Genomic DNA, 21,324 nt, shown 5'->3' on the forward strand with positions numbered 1-21,324 from the left:
ATAGGTGGAACTGGAGGCAGCATGTGGGTGCCCGGGTCACCATACTGTGTGTAGCTGGGCATGTGGGGGCTCAGCCCTCTCTCTCCCTACGTGGCTTTGCTGCCAATCTCTGCAGGACCAGCAGTGCTGTGGCCTCTCTGAACCCATCCATCTCTCTCTCTCTGCTGCCTCCATCCAGTTGAGATCAAAGTGATCAAAGACCTGCCATGGCCACCCCCTGTGGGACAGTTGGATGGCGGTGCCAGCCCCCCTGAAGGTGAGGCCGGCCCCCTAACTCCTGCACAGCATGGCCCATCCCAGCAGAGTCATGAGGACACCAACGGTGAGTGTTATGCTACTGGGCAGAGGCCCTGCTTCACCATAGGCCGTATCAGCCTCATGCTTGATGGGGCATCAGGCAGCCTCTGCCTGGAACAGGAGCTTTTAGGGCTGCAGTGACAGGCCCACAAATGGGTCTTAGCAGCTGCTTTTCCAGCTCCCAGCATGGAACTGGGACATGGCCCTAATGCATGGTGAGGTGGGGTGGTAGTGCCTGCCAGCTCCTGGGCACAGGTGGCAAGAGACAACAGGAGGGGAGGATGCAGTATTGGGTAGGGTGTAGGAAAAGACTTGGTGTGCAGAAGGCTCAGCACCTGGCATTGGAGGGTCAGTCACACGGGTGCCAGCACAAGTGAGGACACTACCTTCTCAGCTGGGTTATGCATGCCCCTGCCTGGCCCCCCACCTTTGACAGCAGGGCAAGGAGTGCCAGGGGACATGATCTTTGGCCTGGGCATGGGGTGGTGACACTGGATGAGGCACTGGTGGCCTGGGGAGAGGCAGCCCCAGTGGGTGGGTGGTGTGCACATATGAGCTGCAGGGGCTTGCCAGGAGAGGCTGGACATGCCTGAGTGGCAGCCTGGTACACATGGGAACCTGAGCAGTTCCCAGCTTGAGTGCCTACTGCTGTGCCAGGCATACCTGCTAAGGCAGGAGAGGGCCAGGGGCACTAGGACTCTAGGACCCAGAAATGGCCTTGCCACTGTTCAGATGACCACTGCTACACTGCTCTGACATCTGGTGTGCCCCAGTGCCCCCATTTGTGCCGTGTGCGCCCAAGCCTATTCTTAGCAGCACCAGTCCATGCTGCGTCATGAGCTGGTGGGCTGGCAATGCCCAAGAGCCCAGCAGCATGACCCTCCTACCACTCAAACCCAGCCAGCTCTCTTGGCCTGTTGTAATCTCCCAGAATCCTCTGCTCTGGGAGCTTTGCTGGGCACTGGGTGGGAGGTCCCCAAAGAACTTTGCAGGAGATGTGGGTTAGGACAGCACAGATGTGACCATGGGGCTGTGCTGGTGCCGAGTTATCCTGGCTCGGCCCTGTCTGGCTGGGCAGTGCGGATAGGCAGCACATCTCCAGTACCCCCTGAGAGGATAATTCCTGTGGGTCAACTTCTGTGGCCAGCAGTAGGGGAGGGGTTGGGGGTCTTCTGGTGCTGCCATCTAAGCTGTGTTGGGCAAGGGGGCTGTGGAGGGGATGGGCTTCATTGGCCTGGGCACTGCTGTGCTCCCCAGTGCTGTGAAGGACTGTGGGGATTGGCATGTCAGGGCGGCACAAAGGAGAGTCTCATCAGGGCTGTGTGATCGATAAGTAATTTGTGCAGGGGCCTGTGCTGCAGGGGAACGATAATGAACTCTCCGGAGGAGCGCAAAACAATATTATTAATGCTGAAATCATCCTGAGAGGAAATAACAGTGAATAAGAGCCAGGTCCCTGGGGCACCTCTCTGCTCACTCCCTGCCTCTCTCACATGCCTGCAGGGTTGTTCACAGCACAGGCAGGAAGCTGTCCCTGGGGCCACCCTGGCTCTGCAAGGCTCTCCAAGCACTTGGGGGTAGAGGAGGCAGAGGGGAAGCTGATGGGTAGTGGGAACAAGGGTCCCAGTCTGTGATCATGTTTAAGGTTAGGCTTGAAAGGCAGGGCTGGGATGTGTGGGCCTTGATCACAGAGGTCCCATGAGCATGGTGTCCTGGCTGTGGGGCAGGAGGTGCTGTGTTCTCCAGGACATTACATGAAGCCTTATAAGCCATGTCCTCTAGCAGGGGTGCCTTGTTTTGGTACAAACTGGCACTTGGCCCCACCTACCTCTCTCCAAATGTGCCAGCCTGGGGTTGATGGCATGGATTTCATAGACATTAGGACTGGAAGGGACCTCGTAAGATCATCGGGTCCAGCCCCCTGCCCAAGCTAAGATCAAAGGATCCCAGCAAGATAAACATCCAGGCCAGTCAGTCTCACCTCCATCCTTGGCAAAGTCTTTGAAAAAATTATCAAGGCTCACATTTGTGTGAGCCCGGCAGGACAAATTATGCTGAGGGGAAATCAGCACGGGTTCGTGGCAGGCAGATCGTGCCTGACCAATCTAGTTTCTTTTTATGACCAGGTTACGAAACGCCTGGACACAGGAGGAGGGGTGGATGTCGTATACTTAGACTTCAGGAAGGCCTTCGATACGGTATCCCACCCCATACTGGTGAACAAGTTAAGAGGCTGTGACTTGGATGACTACACAGTCCGGTGGGTGGCGAATTGGCTGGAGGGTCGCACCCAGAGAGTCGTGGTGGATGGGTCGGTTTCGACCTGGAAGGGTGTGGGCGGTGGGCTCCCGCAGGGTTCGGTCCTTGGACCGATACTCTTTAATGTCTTCATCAGTGACTTGGACGAGGGAGTGAAATGTACTCTGTCCGAGGTTGCAGATGACACAAAGCTATGGGGAGATGTGGACACGCCAGAGGGCAGGGAACAGCTGCAAGCAGATCTGGAAAGGTTGGACAAGTGGGCAGAAAACAACAGAATGCAGTTCAACAAGGAGAAATGCAAAGTGCTGCACCTAGGGAGGAAAAATGTCCAGCACACCTACAGCCTGCTGGGCTGGCACGGCACACCTATGACCTGCTGGGTGGCACAGAAGTGGAAAGGGATCTTGGAATCCTAGTGGACTCCAAGATGAACATGAGTCGGCTGTGTGACGAAGCCATCAAAAAAGCCAATGGCACTTTATCGTGCATCAGCAGATGCATGACGAATAGGTCCAAGGAGGTGATACTTCCCCTCTATCGGGTGCTGGTCAGACCGCAGTTGGAGTACTGCGTGCAATTCTGGGCGCCGCAATTCAAGAGGGATGCGGATAACCTGGAGAGGGTCCAGAGAAGGACCACTCGTGTGGTTAAGGGCCTACAGACCAAGCCCTACGAGGAGAGACTAGAGAAACTGGATCTTTTCAGCCTCCGCAAGAGAAGGTTGAGAGGCGACCTTGTGGCTGCCTATAAGTTCATCACGGGGGCACAGAAGGGAATTGGTGAGTATTTATTCACCAAGGCGCCCCCGGGGGTTACAAGAAATAATGGCCACAAGCTAGCAGAGAGCAGATTTAGACTGGACATTAGGAAGAACTTCTTCACAGTTCGAGTGGCCAGGGTCTGGAACGGGCTCCCAAGGGAGGTGGTGCTCTCCCCTACCCTGGAGGTCTTCAAGAGGAGGTTAGATAACCATCTAGCTGGGGTCATCTAGACCCAGCACTCTTTCCTGCTTATGCAGGGGGTCGGACTCGATGATCTATTGAGGTCACTTCCGACCCTAACATCTATGAATCTATGTGCTTGCACCACCTCTGGAGGGGAGTCTGTTCCAGGCCTTGTGGGCTTGGACAATAAAGAAGTTTTTCCTCATGTCCAGCCTAAAATGGTCTTGCAGGAGTTTGTGACTGTTGGACCTTGTCATCCTCTGGGGTGCTCTGGTGAACAGGAGTTCCCCCAGATCCTGATGCACACCCCTTATGTACTTAAAGGCTGCCACCAAGTCACCCCTGAGCCTGCACTTCTGCAGGCTGAGGAGTCTCATAGCTCGCAGCCTCTCTTCATAAGGCCTGTTCTTTTGCCCTCTGATCATGTGTGTGGCTCTCCTCTGACTCTTTCAAGCTTTTCCACATACTTCCTAAATTGTGGAGCCCAGAACTGGATGCCAGACTTACTTGTCTGTCTGCATTGCCACAGTACCTAGGACCTGGTCGTGCTTGGTGTTGTATAGACAGAAGAGGAGAGGGGCTTCCCTCCCCAAACAGTTGCAGTCTTGAGTGTACAGCAGGTGTTGGCATCTTCTCCAGCTCACAGAGTACAAGACAAGCAGAGAGCATTAGAGCATTGAGTCCAATCATAGCATAACACGGGCCATTATGTTCCACCCACTTACCTGGGGTTGAGCCCACAAAGTAGTGCTGGGTTTGGCTAAGGTATCTTCCAGGAATGCATCAGTCTGCGTGTGCAGGCTTCAGGAGATGAGCATTCAACCCAGCCCTCGGGAACTTGTTTCAACAGTTAATCACCCTCTTGATAACAACTGAGGCTCTTCTCTTTTGGATCTGTCTAGCTTTAGCTCCCAGCCATTGATTCCTCGCTCCCCTTTCCTGGCCAGGTTAAAGAGCCCTTTGGCACCTGCCGTTTCCTCCCCTGAGAGACTTTCATACCCTACAATTAGGTCACCTCCCTACTTTGTTAGTGACAAGCTTGACAGGCTGGGTTTTGCTGGTCTCTTGCTGTGAGGCATCTCCTCAGCCCTTGAATCATTTCTGTGGCTCTTCTCTGTACCTCCTCCAATTTTTCCAAATCCTCTTCTAAAATGCAGAGCCCAGAGCTGGACTCAGAGGCACTGCATTGGGCTCCCTAGCACTGTATCTGGAGTTAAAATTACTTCCCTGCCCCCATTCATCACTGCTCTGTGAATTCCTCCATAGGTAGTGTTCATCTTTTCTGCCACTAGAGCAGGATGCACTGCTGTCCTTTGTGACCCTAAATCCTCAGTGTACTGTGTCCCAGGAAGCAGTCCCATTTAGTTGGTGTGGCCTGTGGTCCTAATTCCAAGGTGTAAAGTTTTGGTAGTATTTAAAGTATTGAGTTAGAATGGGCCCTAGTCACTATACTCTCCCAGTCAGTGCACCAAACTGTTTGTCCTTGTTATTTACTGCTCTGCTGAGCAATCTGTCATCTTTAGATTTTATTGGTCAACAGTATTCCAAGACTTATTAAAAGTTAGCATTGACAAATGAAAGTTCTCCTTCGCCAGCTCTTTTAGGACTCACCAGAGTGCCCCAAGGAATGACAAGATCTAACGGTCACAAACTCCACCACAACCGATTCAGGCTGGACATAAGGAAGAACTTCTTTACTGTCCTAAGGTTTGGAATAGACTGCCGCCAGAGATGATTCAAGCACCCACTTCGAACACCTTCAAGACGCGCTTGGATGTTTATCTTGCTGGGATCCTATGATTCCTGCTGACTTCCTGCCCCTGGAGCAGGGGGCTGGACTCGATGGTCCTCCAGGGTCCCTTCTAGCCCAAATGTCTATGAAATCTTGGGTGCCAAGTTATCCATCCTTGGGGATTTCAAAAAGAGGTTTATCCCAGTAGAATTTTTTTTAACATCCTCCTTGGATACTAACAGACTGGAAAGTAGTTTGCCATCCTTATGTGGTATGAGCACATTGTCCTGCTTCTTTCCTATTACAACCCAAGAATGTTTACTGCCATTTTTTCTGTGTCTTTATTACCAACTTCATCACCTCCATGTAGAATTGGACATTTGCCGTTGTTAGGATTTAAGATACCCTAAAGATTCCTTGGTATTGTCCTTAGCCCTGGCAGACATGGATTTTTTTCTTCCCCCAATGTCTTCAGCTCTCCTGACCAATTATTGCACTTCATAACTTCTAATTTCTATTGATTTCCCCCTCTCTCATCTGTGATATATTGCTTTGGGTGCAGACAGGTAGATGAGGGAGCTGTAGGAAGGGATGAGAAGGTATTGCTGGAGCGAAAGGCAGTGGTCTCAGTGCACCAGCTCTCAGGCTATTTATAAACTTCACAGCAAGGGAGAGTTTTAAGGAGGAAATCAAAGGAGAGCAAGGAAGTGGCTTTGCAAGTGTTTTGGGGGTGCTTCCCTTGAGAGTGAGCAGCAGCACAGCAGAGGCACAAAGAAAAGCATGGGCAATAGGGGCCAATCGTAGGGGGGAGCCAGTGTCTTGGGAATGCAGGGGAGAGGATAAGGCGGTGGAGGACCTGGAGAGAGAAGATGAGCTTGGCTGTGATGTAGCAGAGAAGAGGCTCAGGGCAGTGCAGTGGGCAAGGGAAATGATTTTTGCAGCAATGCTCTGGGCAGATGAATAGAAGTTATCTGTCAATGCCAGAGAAAAGAATGATCCAACTGCAGGCAGGAGATGGAGATGGAGACAGAGAGCAGTAAAGACCTTTCACTTAGAGTTCCAGAGCTGTGAGTTCAAGCCCTGCTCCAGACTTATGTTGAAGGCTGCCCTCAGCTAACCCAGCTGCACATGAGCATCTGGGGAATTAAAGGCAGCCAGATGTAATGCCAAGCATGTTGCTGCCATCTATGCCACAGACTATGGAAACTGGTGGGCTTGAGCTACAATAGCCTGAGAAGGTGTCACACTTGGCTGAGCAGTAGCACAACTAGGGGTGGGTGAGTGGGGCACCAGCATTGAGTACCAGAAGGGCAGCCCCCAGGGAGCACATGCCAAGGCAGCAGCTGCCTGTGTGTGGGGAGGGTTAGACTTTCCAATGGTCAGCACTCCCTACCCTCTTCCCCCATCTCGCCCTCCAGGGTCTCTGCCCAGAACACCAAAATTCCTAGATCAGCCTTTGTGGCTGGGCCTGTGACTTTTTCTGACTCCTGGAGGGACTGTGGATGGCAGCCGACCGCATTAAGGCATGGATGTCATGGCCAAGGGAAACACAAAGATGGAGCTGGGGCATATCACTTTCTCATCACAGGTTAATAACCAGTTCGCATCATGTGGACTTGGGTACAGCAGGCAGGAGTGGGACAATGACCAGAGGGAGAGGTGGAGGTGTGTGCAGGTGGAAGGGAGTGTGCTGTGACGTGTGTAGTCTACAGCAGTGGTTCCCAACCTTTTCTATACTGTGGACTGGTGGGAGTGGGACAGGGCACAAGGAGCCAGCTGCCTCCCTCCCAGGGCTGCCCCACCACCCAGCTTTAACCCCACACAAGACTGCTGATGGCAGAAGCCACTCACCCAGGCAGATAGACGGGGGTCCGAGTTGCCACGACCCAGCAGCCAACCCTTCATGGCTTGGTACTGGGCCACAGCCTGTTGGTTGGGAACCTCTACTCTACAGCCCAGAAGGACCTGTGAGGGTTGTGAAGTAGAGTTTCAGCCTGGAAGTGACTAGGAATATGATATGAAGGGTGTGAAATGTGGATGGGGCGGCGGGGGTGTGATGGGGGGGGAGGTATGTGGCATGGGGGCACAGCCTAGATGGAGTGGTGGGGGTGTGACACGAGGGGCTGCAGCAGCAAGGGACTGTGAAGGGGGAGAGTATCCATGGGGGAGCTGACAGGTGAGTACTGGCAGGAGGGAGCTGTTCATGAGGGAATGAGCTGTGGGAATGAGTGAAACCTCAAAGGAACTCTGCTGAGGGCTGCGTGTGGTGGGGATGGAGGGAACGGTGGGGTATGTGCCGGGGCCAAGTGTGGGGGTGGCAAGATCTGGGGGTGGGGGGAGCTGTCAGGAGAGCGCATCCCAAGCAGGAAGCCAGTGCCCGTTCCAGGATGGGACAGGGCTACAGTGCCTGTGGCAGCCGCTCTCACAGCACTGTGACGGCTGCTGATCTCTGCGGTGCCTTGCAGACGCCATGCCTGGTTTGTGGTGTGGAGCAGCGCCAGCCCACAGTCAGCGCTGGGTCCTCCTGCACTCTGGCTTGGCTGTGTAGAGCTCAGCAAAGTCTTGTCTGCATGGGGATGCTCACAGACTGCAAGCCAAACCAGCTGAGGCTGTGAGGCTTGAGCCCAGTACCCTACAGTTGGTTGCCTGCTGGGGCCTCTGGCTGGGATGAGCCCTTGCCCTGGGGCCAAGTAGGAGCTGCCTCGCTGCCAGCCCCACCCAGAGGCTCCAGTTGCCTTCATATGAGGTTGTGGCTGTTTCCCAGCTCCTCAGATGTAGGCACAACCCTATACAGGTGGCTCATGCCAAGGCTGGGGCAGGGGTAGAGGATCTGGGATGAACCAGTTGGGTTGAAGCATCACCACTGGTCCTAGGGTAAGATAAGCATAACCCCAGATCTACAGGATCAGCCACATGGCTCTCTCGTGGGCACCTGGGCTAGGGTGTCAGAGCCCAGCCTGGCTGGTATCCAGGGCCCTGATGGTGCTTTCTCTAGGAGAGAATTGTCCTGAACACTCCAGGAAGCTGGTTTTGTAGAAAGCCTGATGCTGTGTGGGCCTCACCAGAGGGCATTGAGGGCTCAGTTCAGTGGGTGGATTCCCCCAGGGGCTGCCTGTGACCCAGTATCCTGTGGGACTGAGTGACCCCTTCCCTGCCAGGAAGATGTTGCATGTTGGTGATACCCTGCATGTGACTGCCATGCAGGGCATGGGCCTGGTCCAAAACAGGCAGCCATGCACCAACCCAAAGACCCCCCTTCTCCTGCAGTGCACCCCCCATCCCACCCCCTGGAGCTTCCTGTCTTCATGTGACCACCCTTACCCCTTCTCTCACATCTGAGGAGAAGGGGCTGGTTGGCCAAGGTTGGGGACAAAGTGAGTTTCAGGCTCATGGACCCTCTCAGAGCCCCCTGCCAGGCCAGCTCACCTTTGATCTCTGCCTCTGCTGGAGGTAATGGCTCTCTGGTCTCTTGGTTAGAGTGGCTCTAGGATTATGACCTCCATATGGGCCTCAGTAACCACCACTGGCTGTTGTGTGGCATCCTGGGCCTCTACAAGCCTGGCACAGGGCATCTGCCTGTAGGGCATCAGCAGGTGTTCCTGGGAGCTGAAGCCACCTGGACCAAAGGTGTGTGGCTCCTATGTGTTTGTAGATGAAACCATGGTAACTTAGCCTGTGGTAGGTAGTTGGGGGGGACCCCAGGGCAAAATCCTGGAGGAGAGTACCCAGATACCCCAAGTCAGTCCCCTCACCCCTTCCCCACAGATGCCTGGGCTTGCAGGCACTGGGAGGCTCATTCATTCATTCAGTGGACAGTGAGTGTGGCTCAGGGTCTCACGAGGTGGCAGGCTCAGCTCACTGGTCCTCCCTGCCCCCTTGCAGGGATGCGGGCAGTGGTGCACCATTGGGATATTGGGCACCATCCACCATTGGGGCATCGGGCACTCTGCCACCTTTTGACACTGTGTCTGTCTTGTAGGACAGTGTGAGGGGCCAGGCCGCAGCCGCACATCACCCTGCAGGGAGGAGAAGGCCAGGGCCTCCCACCGGCACGGGAGCAGCCATCTCAAGGCTGCCAAGGTGCCAAATGCTGAGCCTGGCCTGGTCATTGGGGAGAGAATTGACCCAGCCCTGCCGCTTGAGAGCCAGTGGTGAGTACCCCACCCTGCCCCTGGCAGCCCTCAGCTTCCTAGGCATGCAAGGTCCCACAGCCCTGTCTGAAGCAGCCCAGGGATCACTTGCACTGTTCCCTGTGCTCTGCTGCCTGATGGATCAGGAGCAAGTACAGGAAACACCTAATAGGGCCTGTTCCTGCCCCATGTGCCACTGCCCGTCTGTTCTGCTCCCCCATGTTGCACTGTCCATCCTTTGTCCCCATCCCAGCCCTTTCTGCTTCATGCTTCCCAGGGCTCCCATTGCTCCTCCCTTCCCCAGTAGTGCCCCAGCCCCTGACATGTCCTTCACTTGTTCCCCCTGAGACCAGAAAGCAGGGCTCCCAGCTGCTCTTCCCTCTCCTGCTTTGTGCCACCTTTTCTGGAGCTTTGGCTCCCTCCCCACAGCCCTCCACAGCCTTTCCCAGAGCCCTGCCCCACCAAATCTCCTAACCTGTGAGCTGTTAGAAGATCTGGCACCTGGCACAGATAGAGCCAGGTGCTGGTATACTTGAGGGACCACCGGGAGTTGCCTCACTGATCTTGCTGCCACAAGGTCCAGGAAGCAAACCATGGTAGTCTGCAGCAAATTGCCCACATTGCCTGTAGCTGTCTCCCTTTGGTCCACTGGTATGGGGCAGCCCCCTCCTCATCCTCCCCAGCTTCTTCCTTAAGCAGCATTCACAGGACAGTGCTGTGTGTCCTTGCTGTGCCCCTGAGCTGGTGACTCTCTCGCACCACAGCTGGTACCATGGGGCGATCAGCCGGACGGACGCCGAGACCCTGCTGAGGTTGTGCAAGGAGGCCAGCTACCTGGTGCGCAACAGTGAGACCAGCAAGGACGACTTCTCCCTCTCCCTGAAGTGAGTGCGCCTGCCAGGCACTGAACAGGGTAGTGTCGGCTGAACTGGGCAACCATGCAGAGAGGAAGCCCAGTCCAGCCTTCCCCTTACTTTTGACCCATTGACAGTGCCAGGCACAGAGGCTGGGGGTCAGTCAGAGGTCTGACTGCCTTTTGCCCAGCTGGACTTGGATGACAGTGAGCCTGCCTGCTGTTTCCCAGATTCTGTGCATCCTCCTGTGCTGGCTGGCAGTAGGCCTGGGACTCAAGGCTCCAGACTGGGTGGGGTGGGGAGGGGAGGCTATGCTGCCCTCCTTGTGCTGGCCACCATCCTCTAGCCCTGCCCCTAGCCCAGTTCTAGGGCAGTTCTAGCTGACACCTGGAGCTGAGCTTGAGCAGTCATGTCACGCTGTGCCTCCTGCAGATACAGCTGGCAGCACCTCAGGGTCAGCCAGCCCCTAGCACTGCCCACAGTTACACAGCTCATGCCTTGGGCATATCCTGACACAGTTTGATGCAACAGTCAGATGCCCAGGAAAACACACACACACACACACACACACACACACACACATGCGTGGACCAACACCATGGACACCCAGTCAGACACTCATTGACAAATGTGCACGTGTGTGTGTGCGCGCGCGCACACACACACACACACACAGAGTGATGCAATAACAGCCCAGCAATCTAACCTTCAGAGAAACACCATGACACAAACAGCACCACAGTCAAGCCTGCCTGTACGCATGGTGACACTGGATATTTGTACATTCAGCCCATACACCCAGAGATGTGCCTATGTGTGGGGACAAGTTCTGGCACATACACACACTCGCATGATTCAAAGCTGTGCCCCTAGGGGCTGGTATGTACATGTGTGCATGCTGCATGTACCCGGGCATTGTAGCACCTGCCATCCTTCCCAGCCATGTAGTGGTGATGATGAATGGACGAGATGTGTTTCAAAGGGAGTGTGGCATCACAGGCATCTGCCTTGGGGCCCCCTGGAAGAGGGAAAGGCTTCTGGCCTGGCCAGGAGGAGAAGGAGGGAAGTTGAGTGCTTCAGGCGATGGCAAGAAGCTGAGAAAAGAACGAACTTTAAAGCCAGCAGGGACCATTACATTGTCCTGTCTGACCTCCTATCTTGTCATAGGTTGTTCTTTTTTCACTGAGTTGACCCTGCCTTGAACCCAATACCTTGGGATTATGTTTGGCAACAGCAGCTTATAGAGGCTTCTAGTTAGGATTTGAAGGCGCAAAGAGATGGAGTTTCTCCTTATTCTCACTGTATACCTAACTTCTTAGTCTGTCTGGCTTCAGCTCTTGGCTATTGGTTCCTATCTTCCCTTCTCAGTCAGGCTTAAGAGCCCTCTGGAACCTGCCATTTCCTCCCCAGGGAAGCCTTCATACCCCACAGTCAAGTCTTCTCCCTGCCCTTAGTGATGAGCCGGGCAGGCTGGGCTCCATCGGTATCTTGCTGTCAGGAGTCTCCTCAGCCCTTGAATAATTTCTGTGGCTCTTCTCAGCACCTCCTCCAATTTTTCCACATCCTCTTCTAAAATGCAGACCACAGGGCTGGACTCAGAGGCCCTGCATCAGGCTCCCCAGTGCTGTATCTGGAGGTAAAATTACTCCCTGCCCCCATTCATCACTGCCATGTGAATACCTCTACAGGTGGTGTTTGCCCTTTAGCCACAGCACATTATTGTGTGGGCAGGATGCTCTGGCTGTCCTCTGGGACCCTAACTCCTTCTCAACTGTTGCTGTGTCCCAGGAAGTAATCCCATTGAACAGGTGTGGCCTGTGGTACTTGTTTCAAGGTGTAGAATTTGGGTGGTATTAAAAAGCATTGCGTGAGAGCAGGCCCCAGTCAATGTGCTCCTGATTGCCATGTAGAACTGTCCTGTCCTGCTGGGTATTTACGACTCTCCTGAGCCATGTGTTACCTACTGATTTTACATTTGTTTCCAGATAGTTGATGGAAATACCAAAAAGAGCATTGATTTTTGTAGAACCTCATTACAAACACCCCTGTTTGATTGCTCTTTGGCTACTTTTTGAGGTCTGTCAACCAGTTGAATGAGATCTCTGTTGTTGTTGCTGTACAGGGTTCATTCTGTAATTGGATTGCCTTGCGATGCTTAGTCCAATGCCTGGCAGAAGTCTAGAGGCCAAGTACAGCTGCCCCCACAGGTGGTGAATTAATCTGTGAGGAGACTTTTATGTGCCATGTCTTCTTGCAGCTCAGCTTATCCTTCTGACCATGTTCAGAATGGGATCTTCTGTGGCAGTAGTAGCCAACCTTTTTGGCAGGCATGCCACAAGTTAAGGCCCACCCGCACCCTGGAGTGCTGCTCTGATCCCCTCCTCCTGGTGGGGTACTCAGTAGTGTGTGCCGTGGGGCTCCAGAATGGAGGTGAGGGCTCAAGGCTTTGGCCAAGGCAGCACAAAGTTGAGCAGTGGCAAGACACTGCTGTGAGAGGAGATGTCACTGAGAAGAGCTAGGTTAACCTTTCCCTGGCCCCACAGCTGCTGCAGTCTTATATGGCTGGCAAGTGAGGGTCCAAAACTCAGAATTCAGCCAGAGCTTCAGGGCCAGGGTAGGGTTCACCTGGCTCTTGACAGTACTGGCTTGCACCTCCTCCTGCAGTGTCCTCCCCACTCTGCTCCACCTAGCACTGTCTCCTTTCTGGCACCTCCCTTTACAGAGCATCAGGGACTTGCATGCTTCACAGCTGCTGTGTTACTTGTGGCACGTGTATTGTGAGTTAGCCCCCCTGGTCTACAGCCACACATGGTCTGTGACTCCTGTCTGGCCTGGGAGAGCCCATAATTCTCTAAGTCCCAGGATGGGGAGGCAGTGCTCCTGCCCGCCGTTTATCTCAGTAGCTCAGTTGTTATGGCACTTGCCCAGGGAGTTGGGAGAGCTTCTGTCTAGGCCCTACATTACTCTGAGGGGGCTTGGACCCACTGCCCAGTAAAGTGCCTTAACCACCAGGCCATGGGCTGGGCAGGACCAAGAGTGCCCTTCACCCCTCTTGTTGAATGTGGCACCCTGGACAGCCATACATAGGGTCAGAAGGAGAGCAAGCTGGAGGAGGCATTGCAGCTCAGTGAAATGGGCAATGCCCTGGAAAAAAAGTGCCCAGGGTTTTGGCCTCTGCTTCTGCCCCCAGTGCACACAATGGCATAACTGGCATAGAGGATCCCTTCTGTGCATGCTCAGAAGTCAAGTCAAGAGGTGTAGGTAGGAGTAATGTCTAACAATCCCTTTGTAAAACACTTGTCTACCAAAAGGGGTGGGAGCTGGATTCAGGCCCACATGTTATGCTGTTACCTTTTATCAACCAAACTTGTCATCAGTTCAGAGACCAGAACTAGGGTTAGCATGACAAGACCCCTTCTCCCTAGCCAGGGTTAGCATGAGAAGACCTCTTTTTGCCAAAACCAGGTTAACTGGCTCAAATTACATTCTCCTCCTTTCAGTCTGGAACCACTGGATCCTGTATCAACTTTTCCATTATTTTACCCAGGCCTGATGCCAGGCTAAGTATGTTCTATAGTTGCCTGGTCCCTTCCTCTTACCCTTTCTGAATATGGGACAACATCAGTACTCCTCCAGTCCCTTTTCAGGCAGCTCTGTTAGTAAGGCAAATTATTCAGGCCTGTAGATTTAAAAATATTTATCCTAGTAGCTGATGTTTAACAGTCTCCTTGGTTAGTAAGAGCCTGAGTAGTACTTTGTGGTATGAGCACATCATCCTGCTGCATTTCTAAGCCCAGACCAGAAATGTTTATTCAACTCTTTTGCTGTTCTTTCACTGTTAGTAACCATGTTGTCATCTCCATCTTATAATGGGGCTCTACCATTGCTAGCATTTCTTCTGTTTATAGCATTCCTTAAAAACACCATGGTATTGTCTTTAGGGATATCACCTGGTGTCTTTATTTCCCTAACAATTTATTTTTATTTATATGAGGTCTAATTTATATTAATAGTTCTGTATTTCCACCTTTTCCCATTAGCTGTATGTTCCTTTTTTGTTTCTAATTGCTGCATTTGAACTAGTAGAATAGGTTTCTACCCAATGCTGTCCCTTTTTTTTTCTTGATTGTGAATTGTGGCTTTTTGGCCAGCTAACAAGCTCTTCTAAAGAACATGCCATTTTCTTTAACATTTTCCATCTAAGCTTTTCCTCACAGTCAAGTTTGCTTGTAATTTTCCCTAGGTTTGGGAAATTAGCCCTTCTGGAGTCCCAGGTAGAGGTATCACTGGCTAGTACCCTTCTCTCTTGGCCCAAAGTGTGTGTAACTAGGCCATGGTTCCTAGACAACCACCAGCTTCTGCTCATGCCATCGGTTTGCTTTTGGCTGGCATACAGACCTTCTAATGTAAGGGAATATTCACCTCTGATTTTTAGAAATTCAAATGATATTTTACTGCCAGCATGTCCCCTTTAGTATTGGCTCCCAGGTTGAAAAATGCATCCAGTAACACCATGTTGGAGGGGGTATCTCATTCTGTTCTTTGGGTGTAGCCTGGATGTTGCTAGCTTTCACATCAGTACATCTGCATTCATGACCCTGGTGTCCTGACTTAGTGATAACACTGTCACAGGGGAGTGGTGCCTTTAATATAGTGCCATCTCTGGTCTCTTCCACCCACTCTGTCCTTCTTAACAGTGGGCAGCCCTCAGCCTTTGAGAACAGTGCAGTTAACATCCTGCCAGATCTAGTAATGCTAGTTGCACCAAATTCCTTCTCCTCAGTAAGAGTTTCCAGTTCCTTTTGCTTATTACCTAGACTCCTGGCATGGGTATAGAAGCAACTGAATCATCTCTTCTCTTCACAGTCTGATTTGTTCCTGACACACCAAGTTTGTGTGTATCGTATTGGCCTCCCTGCTTCTGCCATTTTCCCTCCAAGAAAATTACGCCCCTCTCTGCCTCCCTGTGCAGTGCAGACCATCCTGTTTGGACGACTAACTCTCTGCTGGAATGCAGCCCCAACCCTCAAGTGACACAGCCAGTGGCTCATCTCTGGTGTCTGCTGCCTTCTCTCACTCATAGGACAGAAAAGATCTCTGAAAAGATCACTGGTGTTTTTCCTCTTCAGCTCCCTGATTAGATTTCTGAAGGCTTCTGTGAGCTGCCATAGCTCCATGTGGTGCTATATGGTTGGTTCCATGGTGCATCCTCTCCAGGGGAGATGCCCTGGACAATGCCATAATCCCACCCAGTCTTGCAGTAACATCTTGTATTTTTGCTCCAGGGAGACAGCACGTCATCCTATTGTGTCCCTTGCTGAATTCTCTGCCCATCTTAACATGGAGTCATCATAGACGAATGTTTCATTCTTAGGACGGCTGAAGAACCCTCCCTTGATAACTGCATCCTTCATACTTCAAGGACCCCCATCAGGTATGTCTGCTGGAGCTCTCTTACCTCTTCCTCCAAAGGCAGGTTCCTCCATAGTTGGCTTGCTGAGTATCTGACAGCCATTCAGTACGCCTAGCTGGCTTGAACATCACCCTAGCACATTTTATCAGATCACTAGTCCACTTCATTTTCTACTCTCTCCAGCTTCCATACTGCTGACTCTTCCCCTTGTGGCATCTATGGAAATGGTCTCTGAATCTGGTTCTTCAAAAAGTCTTTGTGCTCTCAGATCCTGAGCTGCATTGAAATGGTACTTCCGGGTCATGCATTCACACCCAGCAGAGCCACCAGGCTGGTGGCCTGCCCTTCAAGCACCAGAAATCTTTTCTGTCCTTCAGCAGAAGAGAAAGCTTAGCAAATCCCAGACAGGTGTCAGCAGTCATTCTCTTGTGTTCTGTATCTACCACCTGGTTTAGAACCAGACCCAAATGGAAAGAAACACTCTCCTTATAGAATCATAGAACTCATAGAGAAATAGGGCTGGAAGGGACCTCCAAAGGTCATCAAGTCCAGGCCCCTGCCTGAGGCAGGATTATCCCTATCCAAACCATCCCATACAAACCATAGTCTAAACTCCTCATAAGACTACTGTCAACCCTATCACAGCACAAGACATAACACCCTAAACTGCCACAGGCAAAGTCAGGGAACTACAGCAGCCAATGTCCTGCTTCTAGAAAAGTTGTTAATATACACTTAAGAGATCCCTGGCAAAGGGCCACACCCCTGCTGCAGTGAAAGGCAAAAAACCCCACAGTATGTGCCAGTCTGATCATGGGGTAAAATTCCTTCCTGACCCCAAATATGACAACCAGTCTGACCCTGAATGGAGGGGCAAGACTCTCTAGCCAGGAACCTCTGGGTTGAAGTCCTAGAAGGGGCATTGGTACACCCCAGTCATAATCCCCAGCCTTGGCTGTGGCCAATACCCAATGCCTCTGAGGAAGGTTTAAAAACACCCTGACACATGTAGCAGAAAGTGGGGAAGGGGGTAACCAGCAAAGCCCAGAAGCATGGGAAAGGCCCACAGTAGAACATAGGCATAGCTATAGGCGTATGCCTGAATCATCCCTGACCAGTGGCTGTCCGACCTCTTCTTGAACACCCCTAGTGATGGAGAGTCCACAACTTCCCAAGGCAGTCTATTCCACTGCATCACTGTTCTAACAATGAAGACATTTCTCCTGATATCCCATCTAAACCTACTTTGCAACTTCAAGCCATTGGTTTGTGTCCTACAGCAGTCTCCAGTCTCTGTCCAAATTGCCTTTGTTTGCTGCTCCAGTTTACCCACTTAGATTTTGCCTGGCAGCAAAGTCTTACTATTGAGCTTCATCTGCTTGCTAAAGACTTTCCCCAAGCTATATTTCATGCAGGGTTGGTATGGCTCTCCACACATTGCCATCTCAGTGGATTTCATTGTACTTCTCTCCGTGGCCTCAACAACTAATACAGGTCTTATCTGCACCACTGCCATGGTGAGTATTGGTGAGGAGGCCAAGCACACCCCATGGCCCTGTCCACCTTTGTCCACTGGCATATTCTAAACCTAGAAATATGTCAGCGAGGCCACTCTGGGCTTTGTCTCTCTGCACCTGCTCTCATCCCTCAGTCTCCAGCCAGCCTCAGAGTGACTACTAGGAATAAGGCAGTAGACTTACAGGAAAATACAAGTTTGGAGTTCATCAGTGGATGCAGGTGGGCAGGCCATGCTCAGCTCTGTCCTCACCAAGATCCTGCGATTGCTACAATGTAGGTAGGTCCAGTGGGGCCCAGGTCAGTGGCAGTAGAGAGCTAGCATACAGTGGGATAGGCTCAGAGCGTGCTGTTGTTGATAGAGGGATGATGGCTGGCCAGATAAACTGGCAGTAAGTTGATGGTGTTTCTGTTGTCTGAGATGGAGCTGTGCATCGGTTGTTGGCAGGACCTAGACCCAAATGAGGAGGCTGAAGGAGGTGTGTGTCTTTTGCATTAATTTTGATGTAACATTTGGGCCTGGAGAGTAAATGCCGTTAATGTGACCCTGTTACTGAACAGCAGGTTCAGAGCATGGGGTACAGAAACTTGGGCTAGCTCAGTCACAAGGCAGCAACTTGCTATTAACAATCCTTTAGCCTCTTTCTATGCCACCTGTCGATGGAGTGTGATAGGTTTGTGATAGGGTTACAGTGTGGTCTCAGAGTGGGTTGGGCTGGGCTAGGCTTGACCCAGGAAACCCCTTCCAGTCCTTTTTCCCTGAAACCAGGGAAAATATAGATTATTATGTAATGTTTTTGTTTTAACAGTATCCCTCATGCCCTTGCCCTTCAGCTGTGCAGTGTCTTTATAAGGGAAACCCCATCCAACAGTCTTTTCCATGGTATTTTAAAGCTGATAATAACAGTCCTTTTCTAGAAGAGAAGTATTCAGATGGGAATGGGCTGGGGCTGTTGCTGTGGTTGTTGTTGGAGCCTGATCCTGCTTCCTTGAAGGCAAAGCCTGACACATGCACGCAAAAGGAGGGAGGAGAATGGCAGGGAGAGGAAGGGCTGTTTCTGTCTCGTGGTGACACTTCCATGTAGTGTCATTGCTGGAGAAACACAGGCTGTGCCCACGATCATGTCAGCCTCTCTCAGACCTGGCAAACATGTGTCCACTTCAGGCTTCTCATAGCTCTGCTTTTAGCTTCCTTTTCAGTCATAGGTACACAGCAATATGGGGGAGAAAATGGTCTCGGCCACTACTCCTCGGTCTTTTTTTTTTTAATGGAAGGGAAAAAAGAGAGAGGAAAGAGAAGAAAAGAGGTGAAGGAAGAAAAAGGGACCCTTGAGGAAGGGGTGGCAGCAGAAGCCTGTGTCTTGCATCCTGGCAGCTGTTCAGGATTTTACCAAAGTCTAGCAGTGCCCTCTGGGTCCCTGGCTGGTTGGCACTAATCTGATCCTCTCTCAGGAGGAGAAGGTGGCACTGCGGTTCCTAGGGGTCTAGGAGCGAGGTGTATGTGGGGGTGGCAGCCGTGACGGGAAGGTTTGTGTTGTCCAGTCCTCCTGGCATGAGAGTCATATTGTTGTCCCTGGAAAGGGGTGATGGACGAGCTGTTCCACCCACTCATTATTCAGTTCACCAATTAGACCCAATTGCCAGCACACCAGGTTTAGCCCATTGATTCCCACACTCTTGTTTACCACATGTGATTGTAACAAAGCCCTTGGGGGCTATCAGTTGACCTTTCTGTTTGGCGTAGTGTGGTCTTTCTGTCTTTAATCCTTGCTGGATTGTATAAGTAGTTGAATGCTACTAGTTGAAGGCAGAGCAGGACAGCTGTTACCTTGGGCACAGCTTACAGGCCTCTACCTAACATATCCCTGCGCACATGGCTGGATCTAGGGCTGTTCCTGCCCAGCCTGGACCTCCCTTCCTCCCACACTTACCCTCCCTCTGCTCGTCTTCCTCTCTGGCAGTCCCAGCCCATGAATTCCTGGGGGCTGGGCCAGGGCAGTAGCACCAGTGTCTCTCCTGACAAGCCCCTGTGCCACTGCCTTTCACAGCACTGGCACATCAGTGTCCCTAGCTTCTTAGCCAGGTTTGCTGCCAGGGGCTTGACTAAGGCTGGTTCATACCTTTGCAGCAACCAGAGCAACAGGCAAGTTCTTTGTCCCAGCCCTCCTAATGCAAGGGCCATATGTTCTCAAGCCCTCTGGGCCTTTATCAGGTGTTGCAGGCCAAAACAAAGCCATTTCCTATCCCTAATTGCTGTGAACGATTTCCCTTTATAGTCACCCTCCATGATCGTGCACGTAGCCTGGAGTCCCATTGTGCCCTTTATGCTGGGGCTGGTACACAGCACAAAGTTTACCCATCATGGCATGCCTGGGGTTTGCTGGGTGAGCAGGTGTGGCATGCATGGAGTTTGCTGGGTGCTCTAGGTTCTTGCTGCACCCACCTGCCCTGGGGTATGGAGCCTGCTCATGGGGCTGGCATACAGTTATGGAGCATGGGCTGGAGCGCATGGGAACAGGGCACGTAGGCAGGGCAGCCTAGCCCCTCAGGAACTGCAGCATCCAAGGCTTGGGCTCCGTGATGGAAAAAGCAGGCAGAGATTAGGACGGCAGCATACATACGGTTTGCCAAGCAAGTTGGGTTCTAGGAGTCACTGCTGGTGTGAAGGTCATAGTGCCTTACAGGGACCTTGCTTCATACAGCATGGAGCCTGTGCATGGGGCTGCTGCATGAAGGAGACATACACGCACACTTGTGCCTGTGGTTTGCTGGACAGCCCAGGTTCTTGCTCTGCCACAGGCTGGTCTGCTCTGGGAACTAAGGCTTGCATCCAGGGTTGGTGCCAGCTGTCATTCCATGGTTTGCCTCTGAGCTTGTGGTTGGATTCACTGGGCTGTGATGGTCATCTGCCTCAGGGTGGAGCTGCCTAGTGGAATGAGGCTTGGGAAGGCCCAGCAGCCCCCAGCTCTGTTAATAAGTACAGCAGAAATGCAGAAGGCTGCATTCACTAGCTGTGCTTGCTGCCTGCTGTCCTGGTGCTAACACCACCCACCTAGGGAGGCTCCACTAATGAACTGGTCCCATCACCCTGCTGCTCCCAGGTCCCAGCCTGAAAAACCTTCTTTGTATCTTCCATCCAGATGTGTTATGGTCAGCCCCTTCCTGCTGATTTGTCTTGAGGGTTAGGAGATTTATGCAGGGTTCAAAGTTTTGGCCGTGGCTTCAGCAGCTCTTCCCTATCAACCAGAGAGCGAGCAGGAAGCAGGGGGTGCAAACAGCAACAGGGTGTTGACACTGACATGCAACACGTAGGGACATCCATATGTGCCTGCATGTACAGGTTCATGCACCAGAGATGGAGACATGGGCATGTGTGCATGTATGTACAGATAGGTACTCACACATGGAGACAGGAGTTCACATGAGTAAGCCACTGTACACACACGTTCTCACAAGCCATTCCATTGTGAACCGTCTATGAAGTTCCCCCACCCAGCAGTTAAATTTTAACACCCTGCTTTATTTCCCCCACCCAGCCAGTTGCAGGAGGTGGAGGGTTGCCCACCCTTGGACCACAGGGAGCAGTCCCAGCCCTGGTCTTGGCGAGTGGGGTCACACCTGGTAGGCAATGCTGATGTGATGTCCATGGTGTTTCACAGGGGCTGTGCTTTGTATGCTACTACCTATGTTTCCATCACCAGTCTGCAGGGGCTAAATCCCCCAACTGCTCCCCCTGCCACAGGGGACAGGGAGAGTGGCTGGTCCTGGAGCCAGGGTTCCTCTGTGTGCTGCTATTGAGTTGTAAATGTAGCAGTCTCTGAGCATGCAGAGGCTGGAAAATGGAGCCCAGGCTAGCAGGAGTCAGCACTGTGAAAGCATGGCATGGCCACCAAGGAGCAATGCCAGCCTAAAGGGAAGGGCATGAGGGAGGTGACAGCAGCTGGCTGCTTGAGCCCACCCAGGAGCTGCCCTTCTTGAGACAAGTAGACACTAAGAGGCACAGGCTCACCACTCTGTACTGACCCTGTAATGCAAGGGCAGGGCCGGAGAGGCTGCTGAGGCTAGATATTATGAGAATGCAGGCAGCTGTCACCAAGCATCACCTAACACAAGCACCAGGCTTCAAGTGGTGCCTGGCACCAGCAGCGCTAGCTGGGCCTCTCAGATATTGGAGGCC

At 52.3% G+C, this 21,324-nt stretch overlaps 1 protein-coding gene across 3 annotated transcripts in view; it reads left to right on the forward strand.

Moving 5' to 3' along the window:
- Positions 1 to 21,324, forward strand: part of SHF (Src homology 2 domain containing F) — a 51,998-nt gene that overhangs the window by 25,118 nt on the left and 5,556 nt on the right. For 2 of the 3 annotated variants that reach the window (XM_014599919.3, XM_019477853.2), the window contains exons 4-6: positions 179 to 322; positions 9,215 to 9,386; positions 10,130 to 10,249. In XM_014599919.3, the coding sequence (XP_014455405.2) occupies positions 179 to 322; positions 9,215 to 9,386; positions 10,130 to 10,249 (436 nt within the window). Of the gene's footprint in view, positions 1 to 178; positions 323 to 9,214; positions 9,387 to 10,129; positions 10,250 to 15,504; positions 15,654 to 21,324 lie in introns of all 3 variants that reach the window. The other variant, XR_009455639.1, reaches the window with a different exon arrangement.

The sequence above is a fragment of the Alligator mississippiensis genome, chromosome 11, assembly GCF_030867095.1.
Source record: "Alligator mississippiensis isolate rAllMis1 chromosome 11, rAllMis1, whole genome shotgun sequence".
In the NCBI taxonomy this organism is placed as follows: domain Eukaryota; kingdom Metazoa; phylum Chordata; order Crocodylia; family Alligatoridae; genus Alligator; species Alligator mississippiensis.